The sequence below is a fragment of the Hippopotamus amphibius genome, chromosome 6 (assembly GCF_030028045.1).
Source record: "Hippopotamus amphibius kiboko isolate mHipAmp2 chromosome 6, mHipAmp2.hap2, whole genome shotgun sequence".
NCBI lineage: Eukaryota > Metazoa > Chordata > Mammalia > Artiodactyla > Hippopotamidae > Hippopotamus > Hippopotamus amphibius.
The window spans coordinates 32,688,545-32,702,200 of NC_080191.1; the positions used below are offsets into that span (position 1 = coordinate 32,688,545).

General features: G+C 34.1%; 1 protein-coding gene across 3 annotated transcripts in view; it reads left to right on the forward strand.

The window, feature by feature from the left end:
• RNF217 (ring finger protein 217) overlaps positions 1-13,656 on the forward strand; it is a 111,139-nt gene that overhangs the window by 79,652 nt on the left and 17,831 nt on the right. For all 3 annotated transcript variants that reach the window (XM_057738483.1, XM_057738484.1, XM_057738486.1), the window contains exon 3: positions 3,835-3,999. In XM_057738483.1, coding sequence (XP_057594466.1) covers positions 3,835-3,999 — 165 coding nt within the window. The remainder of the gene's footprint in view (positions 1-3,834; positions 4,000-13,656) is intronic.

Sequence of the window (13,656 nt, forward strand, 5' to 3'; positions counted from 1 at the left end):
GAACAAGTTAACCAAGATTCCTAACTCTGATACTTTTATTTTTGAAACACTTGTGGCCTTGCCTCTTGTAGAAGAGTGCACATTAATCATGATGTTCAGTAAAATGTCATGTGGGTAAAATATTTAGTAAACATCATCTGGTAATCTAAGAAGCAATGATACCATCTCAGCCACTGGTCATAAATTAGACATGTTGGTTTTTCTTGAAATTTGTGTAATGTTAGCCAATATGCAGTACTTGCTCTGTGAAAATTTTACAAAGAACTTACTGAGTGCCTACCATGTGCCAGAAGTTCCATGTTACTTAACTCAGGAAATACAGAATGAATGAGAAGCAGCCTTTTTCCCCAGTGACCTTGTAGGCTATTAGGGAGATTAGACAGCTACATTCTAATGTAAGTTCTACAAGATACTGAATCTGATTGGGAGAAATAGGGAAGACATCTTGAAACAAGTTGCATTTGATCTGGTTGAGCTTTCAGTAGACCAGATGGTGTTCGTTGGACTTTCTCCAATTACCAGCAGCAGAGCTATGTTCTCTCTCAAGCTCCCCCACTTAAAACATTTTACTATAAGGCTGAAAGAGGGAAGGGCAAGAAAGAAGTCTCAGTTGCTACCCACGAGGGCCTCTTGGAGAACCTGACACTAGCCCTGCGAGCATGAGAGCCCCTCCGTCGTGTTACCAGAAGTGCATGTCTGTTGTTCCCTTCTCCAGTGATCTTCGCTGTGGTCACTCAGCTTTTCTCTGCCTTTGCCTCTACAGCAAAGGTAGAGTGCGTGTGTGTCCCATTTTTACTCCTCAAGTGAGAACATCTGCCTTGGCTAATCTCTGTTCAACAACGAGCACGCTCTGCACAAAGCCCCTGCCAGCCACCTCGTAGGCTGTTTTCCCATGAGTAGATCCCTGCTTTGAGCTTAGGAACTCATCCTTGGTGTGGTCAAGTGTGACGGGGTCACATGGTCCAGAGCAGCGCTTTTCAAATTTTAACCTGGGGACCTTGTGAAAACGCAGGCGCTGGTTCAGTAGGTCTGGGTGTGACATGAATTCTTTGTCTCCAACAAGCTCCCAGGTGATGCTAACGTTGCTGCTCCCTAAAGTACACTTTGAATAGCAAGGATAGAGCATGCTGACCTCTGTGTAGATATAATGACTTCAGAAGGCAGGCACTGCATGTGGGAGGTCTGTGGTTGTGAGATGGCATTTCATGTGGAGGAAGATGCAGTGTTAATTCTACATGTGTCTTATATAATTTGAATAAATTTTGAATATGGTTACAGTTGGAATAAATAAGGCATCTTCAAACCAAAAAGTCAGTCTTTAAACAATTTAGGTGCAGTCTCTGAAGAACAGAGTGGTTGGGATTGGCTATTAGTCTTTGTATTATTTTCATCCAAAGCAAGGCAATACTTATTTCAATGTTTTCAGTGAGAGACAGTAAGCAGGCAGGTCTGGATTAAAATATTTATCTTCACTTGAGAGCTTGTTGCAAAACTCCTTTCACAGTTTGCCACAAAGTCTGTGTTGTCTATGAGAATTGGCAGTAGGATCTGCAGTGAAACTTAGTTGTTTATTGTATGAAGCTGGAAGCCAGGGTTCCTGGGAAGGACACTGAGTATCAAATTCTTTATCATTCTGGTACCTTAGGAGAACCATACATTTCTAACTGTCTTCATTAGAGATCCACAGATATGATAGTTCAGCATTTGGTCACAAAGATCCTTGAACTGTTGTGATGTCGACGTGCTTTGAGTTAATCTCAGTTTCAAAGCACCTGTTATAGTCATTCTTCTACTATTCATTTCATACATATAATCTAAGACTCACTGATTAAAAACCAAAGAGGTTTTTTTTTAATTTAACAATGCTAGATTTCAGTAGTTTAGAATTATGTATAGTGTCTAATAGAAGAAAACTGAATTAAATATTCAAGCCCTTCTGACATAGTGGCAGAAGCAGGAGAAAAGTAAGTCTTCTTTACTTCTCCATTTCATTCATTACATTCAAAAATTACATTCATATAGGCCCCCATGTGATATTTACATGTATTCTTCTTCATTAAGTGATTATATTACATTGTTTTATTATCTGGAGTTTACCCACTTCGACTCATTCTTCTTACCTTAAAAATAACTTGTTTAACTTTAATGATCAGAAGAGACAAAAATGATTATTTTAAATGACTAAATAGTATCATCCCTCTTTAAAAAAAAAAAAGCAAGCGGTCTCCTAATTTGAGTAAAATCTTGAAAGGGATTTTCAAAATTCACCTTATGTTGATAGTCATAAAAAATTCTGATTTACCAAATACATTAACCACATGGCCTTCTTTGACTTCTGCATTTTGGTTTTTAATCATCAAAGCAAGAATGCTATTTAGTATGAGGAAGTGTTTTGGCACAGTGAAAAGAAGGCTGGCCTTGGAGTCAGCCAAATTTACTTGCTATGTTTCTTTGGGCAAATTATTTAATCTCTGTGAGCATTAGTTTCCTCTTCTGTAAACGTATGATGTTCATACCAACTTTGCAGCATTATTTTGTTGATAAATGTAAATAATGCATGTAATGCAGCAGTATAAACATTACCACATAACAGCATTTTAATAAATAAACATGAAGATTTTAAAAGTTTTATGACAAAATACTATTTTGTTTTGATATAAAGTAAAAGCAAAAGTGTTTTTGTTACTCATATTTGCACAGGAAGAACATTATCTATTCCTGACATAGGTGCATACTGCCGTGCTTTGAGTTATAAACAGAAGAGCTGATTGTAATTGCCACTCACTTAATCTAGAGATTGGAACCACCATGGCCAAAAAAATGGTTTTCCAAAAAAGAAAGTAGTAATATTGTATGCAGTTTACCAAAGAAAATTCTAACTAATCTTCAAAGTGTAGTCAGTAAATTCACTCATGCTCAGTTGAAGTAATATGCAGGAGTACAGAGAGTAGTCAGTCATCATTGTTGTTTGTCGTGACACATTTTGTTAATTCACTTTCATCAAACAGAGCTGGGAAAGTCAAGTTATGCCCATATGTTTTCTAGAGAGTGAGGACCAGAAATATGATGTGAGAATGGGGTACTCCACTGTTATTCAAAATACAGGAAGTCAGAAAAATGTCTTTCATGTCAAGTAGAAGACACATATTTTCAAAACATACACACACATTTTCACATACACCTCTGCATAGTGAACAAACGAAGACATCTTCTGATGGTTTCCCAGGTACAGGCCACAGGACCAACAAGCATATATATTTCTAATAAGATCCTTTGTATTATTTTTATAATTAACCTCCCTTAGGTTAATAGCAAACCAGGAATATCCATTATCATAGCAGATGCTGGTATAGTAGTTTATTTGCCAGTGCATTTTTCATTTGAAGAAGCATCTCTGGGGCTTTGATTTTATAAAAGCTAATGAAGCCATTGGTAGGAAGAGCAATGGAAATGCCCAGGAAATTGGTTCAAGGGACAGGCGAGTTAAAGGGCAGCCGCCTGAGTGTGGATTTGGGGCACCATGAGCCTTCAGATTTTACTCTGTGCTTCAATCTAGGGGACTTTCTTAAGACCAAATTGATTTCCAGAATATCCCAAGTGTTTAATTCTAGTGTGGTCTACAAACAGACAAATCATCCATGCCAAAGCAATTCTTTCCTCCTTTAATAACAGAATAATCATATTTTATTCTATTTTGCTTTTATACAGGGGGAGGTATTTTAAATTTGGACCAATTATAGCCTTTTAGCTAATTTCCCTAAGCATCACCATTCTTTTCTTTTTAGACACTTTAAATATATCTGCTAGTACTTAATATTCCTTTTCCTCACACAGATCCAGTGCCCCACTTGCCAATTCGTCTGGTGTTTTAAGTGCCACTCTCCTTGGCATGAAGGTGTTAACTGCAAGGAGTACAAAAAAGGAGACAAATTATTGCGTCACTGGGCCAGCGAAATTGAGCATGGGCAGAGAAATGCCCAGAAGTGTCCAAAGTGCAAGGTGAGACAAACTTTAGGAGGAAAGGAAAGAAACGTGTGCATCTGGGTATCACTGAACAATACTATTTACAAAATTGAAGTGAATTCTATGTATAACTTTCTTAATGCAGGTGTGGAGAAAAAGAATATTTGCTGTTTAATTTTAGAAGAGTAATTATATTCCATAACTAAAATGAAGATTATATATATAAACTACATATATTATTCACATTACATTTCAAAATTTAAGGAGGCTACATATAAATATGGATCTTAAACCTCAAAATTCTTATTTTCCATTTAAAAATGATGTGTATACAGGAAAAAGCTCCTATGAAAATGATTAAACTATTATTTCTCGTTTGCCAACATGTACTACAGTCACTTCTCGATTAGGTAGCCCTGCATCCTTGTAATCTTTTGGCTTTTTTCACCTTTGCCATTGCTTATCTCTTTAGGATTACATTAAACCGGTCATTTCCTTTTTCATAAATCTGGTGAGGTAGAAGCTAAGAGCTAAAATCAGGACTTTATGAATCCCATTTTTCAGTATTCTCTTGATTATCACACAAGTAATCAAAAGTTAGCAGGCATTTGAGTAGAGACCTAGATCTGAAATTCAACCATGTAGATAGCCAGGGAATAGTCTCCTGTAGAAAAATCAGCACTTAAATCCAGCCAGAAAACTTTGGATTTGATGCTTACAAGATAGGGATCTATTGAAGTTTGAAGTTTTTTTTTTTTTCCTTAAAGCTCACTTTAGAAAATTACACGTGTATATGTATGTGTACACTCCACCATGTGTGGTTTCCATTTTTTGCCAAATTTATTTTTGAAAATCATGTCTACACTGGGCCTAATTTTCTTTCAAGAATAATTTTGCAATGTCTTCCAGGAGACTTAGCACCAAGGTGAATGAAATTTGAATTATCAGAAAAATTTTTAAAATTAATCATGTGAACCCAGCTTGAAGTAGTAAAAGAGTATTCTGAAGCTTATAAATGAGGATAAATGGAATGCACAGATTCACTATACCAAATCACATAGTAGCTTACACGCATAGTAAGTAAAAGCATTGGCTGAAATAACATGTGTTCTTAGCAACTGGAAGAAATTTTTGAAATAGTTCGGATGGTCCGGCTCTCTGAAAAGGTTGTTTGAGTTAAAGCTTTCTTTGTTTTCCCTGTAGAAGGCAAATTCATCTACAGTTATCCGTTTGATTTTAAGGCTGCTTCAGATCTCTGCATTAGTAGCTCAGTACACTTCTATTTTTTACCCATTGAAGAACAATGGGAAAATGAGGCCTTTCCCCCTTTCTGTTGCCTTTTCAATTTATTCAGAGCTACTGCTCAGTTTCAAACTAAATAAAGGCCAATAGGAATTCAGGAACCCTGTTTAAGTCTTTCTACTTGACACTTTGTTCATAAGTATACTTTATATCTCTCTGGAAAGCTGTGAAACAATTACCAGTTGCCCTGGCTCTAAGCATGTGTGCTAAATGAGGAATACTGCAGCATTATATGTTAGGATATTCTGAATGAGTTGAGGTATTACATAAAAACATACATTTGTTACTGTAACCCCTCAATCTAACATTGAATGGACTCTGATGTATTGAAAGAAAAAGCACCCAGCTGGAAGAAATTTACTGAATGCAGTCACAGCTCCCCACAGTTTTAACAAATACAGATAAACAGTTAAGAGAAAGAGTACATGCTGGTTCTCTTTTGAAATAAGAGCTAAAAGGTTGGGGTTTTAAAATGAACTACCTTTTAAATAGCTGAAGGGAAAGGAGCCAAAGAACCCTGGAATGAGTTTACATGACGACCTTGTAGTGGAAAATCTAGTTTCTGGTGAGATCCAGATTCCATAAAATTTATGTCAGTTTAAGTCATATTTTATGACTTGCTCTGAATCCAAATAGTTTCGGGGTCTTTCTTTTTTTTTAACATATGACTTTAAAGTTTTACATTTTCTTAATTGCGATTTTTTGTTGTTGTTGGACCATAAAATTATATTTTTACCCATGAAACCTCTCTAATAATAGAAATCCACAAGGAGATATTACTCAGGGAATTAATATTTATTTTATGCTCCAAGGTTTTATTTTCATAAATAATCTTTTAAATTTTATAAATATGAAAAAGGAAAATGCTAGGAGTTTATGAAAAAAGTCTCACACAGTGCTTCCAGGTGAACAAAACAATTATCATATATTTGCAAATGAATATGTTTTCAATCATGATGAGCAACTGTGTTTAAAATTTTGTTGTGACCAGAGTATATTTATGTACCCTACACAGTTATATTTGCTTAAATAGATTCATAATTTTAATAATTGTTTTGATTTTTAAATGATTGTTTTGTTCATAATGGTCATATAACATGATAGAAATTTGGAAAAGAGAGGGAAAGAATTCACCAGAATCCCACCACTCCAAAATACTCACTGTTAACATATTAGTGTCTCCTCGCTCTTTCCCCTATTTAAGTAACTTTAAAAAAAAAAAGAATCATAGTATGCAGATAATTTGATATCCTTTGATTTTCCACTTAACATGTCAAACCTTTCTTATGTTACTAAATAGTTTTCATAGCACTTATTAACTATGTAATATTTGCTGAAATATCCTACTGTTAGATATACAAGCTGGCTTTGTTTGGGTTTGGGATTTTTTTTTTAATCTATATATTATAAATATTGTGTTGGTTATATTCATCTTGAATATATATTTTTCCATATTTTGGACCTTTAAAAGCATATATTTCTGAAGATAGAATCAGTAGGTTAAAGGACAACAATGTGTTCAGTATTTGGTACATGTTGCCAATTTGCTTTCCAAAAAGACTGAAACAATTTATGATTTCACCAGAAAAATCACCAGAGAACCTATTTTTTATGATCATTTCTTATTGACATTTCAAGTGTTTTTAAATGCTTATTTAATAGTTTAAAAATATTTTGTTCTTGTTTTGAATTGTCTTGTTTGCTTTTAGATTGAGTACAGATTCATGTATTTTTTTTTGAGGTACACCAAAGTTAATCAGCTGTATTTATACATATATCCCCATATCCCCTCCCTCCCGAGACTCCCTCCTGCTCTCCCTGTCCTGGCCCTCTAAGGCATCCTCGAGTTGATCTCCCTTTGTTATGCAGCATCTTCCCACTAGCTATCTATTTTACAGTTGGTAGTGTATATATGTCTATGCTACTCTCTCACTTCGTCCCAGCTTCACCTTCGCCCCCCTGCCAACCCTGTGTCCTCCAGTCCATTCTCTGCATCTGCATCCTTATTCTTGCCCTGTCACTGGGTTCATCAGTACCATTTTTTTTTTTTTAAAGATTCCGTATATATAAGTTAGCATACAGTATTTGTTTTTCTCTTTCTGGCTTACTTCTCTCTGTATAACAGACTCTAGGTCCATTCACCTCACTACAAATAATTCAATTTCATTCCTTTTTATGGCTGAGTAATATTCCATTGTATATGTGTGTCACATCTTCTTTATCCATTCATCTGTTGATGGGCATTTAGGTTGCTTCCATGTCCTGGCTATTTTAAACAGTGCTGCAATGAACATTATGGTACATGTTTCATTTTGGATTATGGTTTTCTCTGGGTATATGCCCAGTAATGGGATGACTGGATCATATGGTAGTCCTATTTTTAGATTTTTAAGGAAACTCCAAAATGTTTTCCATAGTGGCTGTACCAACTTACATTCCCACCAGCAGTGCAGAAGAGTTCCCTTTTCTCCACACCCTCTCCAACATTTATTGTTTCTAGATTTTTGGATGATGGCCATTCTGACCCGTGTGAGGTGATACCTCATTGTGGCTTTGACTTGCATTTCTCTAATGATGAGTGATGTTGAGCATCTTTTCATGTGTTTGTTGGCCATCTGTATGTTTTCTTTGGAGAAATGTCTGTTTAGGTCTTCCACCCATTTGTGGGTTGGGTTATTTGCTTTTTTGGTATTAAGCTGCATGAGCTGCTTGTATATTTTGGTGATTAATCCTTTGCTTCGTTCGCAAGTATTTTCTCCCATCCTGAGGGTTGCCTTCTTGTCTGGTTTATGGTTTCTTTCACTGTGCAAAAGCTTTTAAGTTTCATGAGGTCCCATTTGTTTATTCTTGATTTTATTTCCATGATTCTAGGAGGTGGGTCACAAAGGATCTTGCTTTGATGTATGTCATAAAGTGTTCTGCCTATGTTTTCCTCTAGGAGTTTTATAGTGTCTGGCCTTACATTTAGGTCTTTAATCCATTTGGAGTTTATTTTTGTGTATGGTGTTAGGAAGTGTTCTAATTTCATTCTTTTACATGTTGCTGTCCAATTTTCCCAGCACCACTTATTGAAGAGGCTGTCTTTTTTCCATTGTATATTCTTGCCTCCTTTGTCAAATATAAGGTGCCCATATGTGTTTGGGCTTACTTCTGAGTTCTCTATTCTATTCCATTGATCTTCCTTTCTATTTTTGTGCCAGTACCATACTGTCTTGATCATTGTGGCCTTGTAGTGTAGTTTGAAGTCAGGAAGCCTGATTCCACCAACTCCATCTTTCCTTCTCAAGACTGCTTTGGCTTTTCAGGGTCTTTTGCTTTTCCACACAAATTGTAAGATTTCTTGTTCTAGTTCTGTGAAAAATGCCATTGGTAATTTGACAGGGATTGCGTTGAATGTGTAAATTGCTTTGGGTAGTACAGTCATTTTCACAATGTTGATTCTTCCAATCCAAGAATGTGGTATGTCTCTCCATCTGTTTGTATCGTCTTTGATTTCTTTCATCAGTGTCTTATAGTTTTCTGCATACAGGTCTTTTGCCTCCTTAGGCAGGTTTATTCCTAGGTATTTTATTCTTTTTTTGCAGTGGTAAATGGGAGAGTTTCTTAATTTCTCTTTCTGCTCTTTCGTTGTTAGTGTATAGGAATGCAAGAGATTTCTGTTCATTAATTTTATATCCTGCTACTTTACTAAATTCATCTATTAGTGCTAGCAGTTTTCTGCTAGAGTCTTTAGGGTTTTCTATGTATTATATCATGTCATCTGCAAAAAGTGACAGTATTACTTCTTCTTTTGCAATTTGGATTCCTCTTATTTTGTTTTCTTCTCTAATTGCTGTGGCTAAAACTTCCAAAACTATGTTGAATAATAATGGTAAGAGTGGACACTCCTGTCTTGTTCCTGTTCTTAGAGGGAGTTCTTTCAGTTTTTCCCCATTTAGAACGATGTTGGCTTTTGGTTTCTCATCTATGGCTTTTATTATATTGAGGTAATTTCCTTCTATTCCCATTTTCTAGAAAGCTTTTTATCATAAATGGATGTTGAATTTTGTCAAAAGCTTTTCCCGCATCTATTGACATGATCATATGGTTTTTACCCTTCAATTTGTTGATATGATGTATCACATTGATTAATTTGTGTATATTGAAGAATCCTGGCATCCCAGGGATAAACCCCACTTGATCATGGTGTATGATCTTTTTAATGTGCTGTTGGAGTCTGTTAGTTAGTATTTTGTTGAGGATTTTTGCATCTATATTCATCAGTGATATTGGTCTGTAATGTTCTTTTTTGTGACATCTTTGCTTGGTTTTGGTATCAGGGTGATGGTGGCCTCAGAGAATGAGTTTGGGAGTGTTCCTCCTTCTGCTATATTGTGGAAGAGTTTGAGAAGGATAGGTGTTAGCTCTTCTTGAAATGTTTGATAGAATTTGCCTGTGAAGCCATCTGGCCCTGGACTTTTGTTTGTTGGGAGATTTTTAATCACAGTCTCAATTTCAGTGCTTGTGATTGATCTGTTCATATTTTCTCTTTCTTCCTGGTTCAGCCTTGGAAGATTGTATTTTTCTAAAAATGTATCCATTTCTTCCAGGTTATCCAATTTCTTGGCATATAGTTGCTTGTAGTAGTCTCTCATGATCTTTTGTATTTCTGCAGTGTCCGTTGTTACTTGTCCTTTTTCATTTCTAATTCTGTTGATTTGCACCTTCTCCCTTTTTTTCCTGATGAGTCTGGCTAATGGTTTATCAATTTTGTTTATCTTCTCAAAGAACCAGCTTTAATTTCATTGATCTTTGCTGCTGTTTCCTTCATTTCTTTTTCATTTATTTCTGATATGATCTTTATGATTTCTTTCCTTCTGCTCACTTTGGGGTTTCTTTGTTCTTCTTTAATTGTTTTAGGTGTAAGGTTAGGTTGTTTGATATTTCTCTTGTTTCTTGAGGTAGGACTGTATTGCTATAAACTTCCCTCTTAGAACTGCTTTTGCTGCATCCCATAGGTTTTGGGTTGTTGCGTTTTCATTGTCATTTGTTTCTAGATATTTTTTGATTTCTTCTTTGATTTCTTTAGCGATTTCTTGGTTGTTTAATAGCGTATTGTTTATTCTCCATGTGATTGTATTTTTTGCAGTTTTTTTCCCTGTAATTGATATCTAGTCTCATAGCATTGTGGTCAGAGAAGATGCTTGATAAAATTTCAATTTTCTTGAATTTACCAAGGCTTGATTTGTGACCCAAGATGTGATCTATCCTGGAAAATGTTCCGTGTGCACTTGAGAAGAAAGTGTATCCTGTCATTTTTGGATGGAATGTCCTATAAATATCAATTAAGTCGAGATGGTCTAATGTGTCATTTAAAGCTTGTGTGTCCTTATTTATTTTCTGTTTGGATGACCTGTCCATTGATGTAAGTGCGGTGTCCAAGTCTCCTACTATTATTGTGTTACTTTCGATTTCCCCTTTTAAGGCTGTTGGCATTTGCATTATGTATTGAGGTGCTCCTATGTTGGGGGCATAGATATTTACAATTGTTATATATTCTTCTTGGATTGATCCCTTGATCATTATGTAGTGTCCTTCCTTGTCTCTTGTAATAGTCTTTACTTTAAATAGTCTTTACTTTACTTGTCTCTTGTAATAGTCTTTACTTTACTTTACTTTTAAAGTCTGATATGAGTATTGCTACTCCAGCTTTCTTTTGACTTCCATTTGCTTTTCCCATCCTCTTACTTTCAGTCTATATGTGTCTCTTGGTCTGAAGTGGGTTTCTTGTAGGCAGCATATAGAAGGGTCTTGTTTTTGTATCCATTCAGCCAATCTGTGTCTTTTGGTTGGAGCATTTAATCCATTTACATTTAAGGTGATTATTGACATGTGTGTTCCTATTACCATTTTCTGAATTGTTTTGGGTTTGTTTTTGTAGGTCTTTTCCTTCTCTTGTGTTTCCTGCTTAGAAAAGTTCCTTTAGAGATTCATGTATTTTTGAGTTTGAAATGCCCCTTTTCAATTATCTGTCCAAGTCCTTTGTCCACTTGTTTGGGTCAAGTTGGGGATTTTTTTTAATATCAAATTGTGCAAGCTCTTTATTTGAAAATATTAATTCCTTTTCTGACATATTTTCTCTTCTATCTTCTATTAGTTTCTTTTATATCAGTGATAGGGTTTTTTTTTTTTTAAACTTGATTTATGTGTGTGTGTGTATGTAATTTTTTTTAATTTTTAAAAATTTCTGTTTGACCAACTATATCATTCTTCTTATTTTTGGAGAGAAAGAACACACACACACAGAGACAAACACACACATATATATGATATACTTGTATATTTATATATCTTTTATAAATATTTTGCTCCTAAGCCTAAAAATTTATCTGTCATCCAGAGGCTTGATAAATAGTCTATTTTCCTTTTTTCTTTTTATGATTTAGTTTTTAAATATTTTAACTCTTTGATCCACCCATTACTTATTTTAATGGTTATTATGCATGATACATAAGTTAATTTTTTCAAATTAAAAACATCTAATCTAAATGTGTTCCCCTACCCATTGATTTGTAGTTTTTCTCTAACCATATGTTAAATTAGTATACATAATAGTTCTTTTCTGAGCTCTCTAATCTTGTAGCTGCTAATTTTTTTTAATTTTTAATTTTTTATGTTTTACAATAAACTGCATATATTTAGAATGTACAATTTGGTATCCCAATCTCCCAATTCATTCCCCCCCCAACCCTGCCCGCTTTCTTGTAGCTGCTAATTTTTTAAGAAAATTCTGTGCTTGTACTGGTGAGTGTTAAATGATTAAGCTTTTGTAAAATTTTCCCATCAATAGAGATTTGATAATCAATTCATTATTTTAATTAGTATTTCAAATAAACCAACTTTTCTTTCATTAGCTTATAATTATTATTTATCCTGTAAGGAGTTTTTATCTTTATCTCGAGTGGAAAGATCAGTTTAATATGTGATACAGTATTCTGAAAAGATTTAACTTATGCTGAGAAATCAAAATTTTTATTTATAATTGAATTTTGGCAGATAATCAGGATGAGTATTAAAATATTTTTTCTCCCATATACAATCAAGATATTTACTCATGTGTGTTTTTTTTTAATACTAGGGTAAAAATATACAAGCATTTCTGGAAGTCCTTTATTTATAGGACATTTTTATGAAGTTAACCACAGCATAGTAAGATCAGCTTTCTTTAGCCATTTTTATTTGAGTCTCATTGCTTCCTTAATTCATATTATTCTCCAGTCACTTGTCAGACACAATTTTTTATCTTAAAAATGTGTTTTCTAGTTTATATAAACTCTTAACCTACTGGAAATATATGCTAATTTTAAAATGTCTTTCTTGAAAAGAGTTACCACAAAACTAGATCTAGTTTATGATAATTTTAAGTTTAAATTAAATTTAAAGCAAGTAACAATTTAAAGCAAAAATTCATTTTGAGACTTGTGTCTTATAGCACAGATTGGAAACTAAACTCTGAGTTAATAAGAAAATAAATAGCTAAGTCAAAGAAAATGAAAAGTGAAATGCATACCTAAAAATTAACAAACATGAGATTATACAATGTAAAACAAATAAGTAAACACAGGTGTAAGCAATTCCACTTGTATACTTTAAATTTAAATTAGTTGTGAAAATTTTTGGAAACAATATTGTCAGAGAGGGCTTTTTCATATTGTGGTTATAAAAAACACATAAAACTTACCATTTTAACCATTTTTAGTGCAATTTTTTTAAATATATGTTTTCATTTGAAAGCCTGAAATACTTAAACTATTCCAAAGTATACAATGATGGTTCTTTAAATGGTAAAGTAATAGACCACTAACTAAATTAAAAGCAAAAAATAATTATCTTATTGTTTCCTTTTTCCAGAAAACAGTGACCACATATAATTTTAATTTTATTGTTCAACACATACTTTTTAAAAAGTCTTTTTTTTTTTTTTGGTAGCACCACACAGCTTGCAGGATCTTAGTTCCCTGACCAAGGATTGAACCTAGGCCACAGCAGGGAGAGCCCAGAATCCTTACCACTAGGACACCAGGGTACTCCTCAAAAGTCTTTTTATGTAAAGGAAATTCTTAAATAAATATTTATTTTAATTTATTTATAAATGTGTGTTAGGTCATAGCAAACCCCAACTGGATGTTTCTAAAGGCCTGAACAATTTCAGATTTTAGAAGAAGAATTAGAAATCTGTAATATTTTTGTCTAATATTATAATAAGCATCATTAAAGATAAAAACAATCATGAAACCTTCAAGAATGTGAATGAGAACTTTGTTAAGAATGGTTAATAATCTAGTCTTTTGGTTGTTCCTCAAAAGGTTTAATGCTAGCCCGTTAGTGTTAGTTGACCAAGTTTTATCTTTT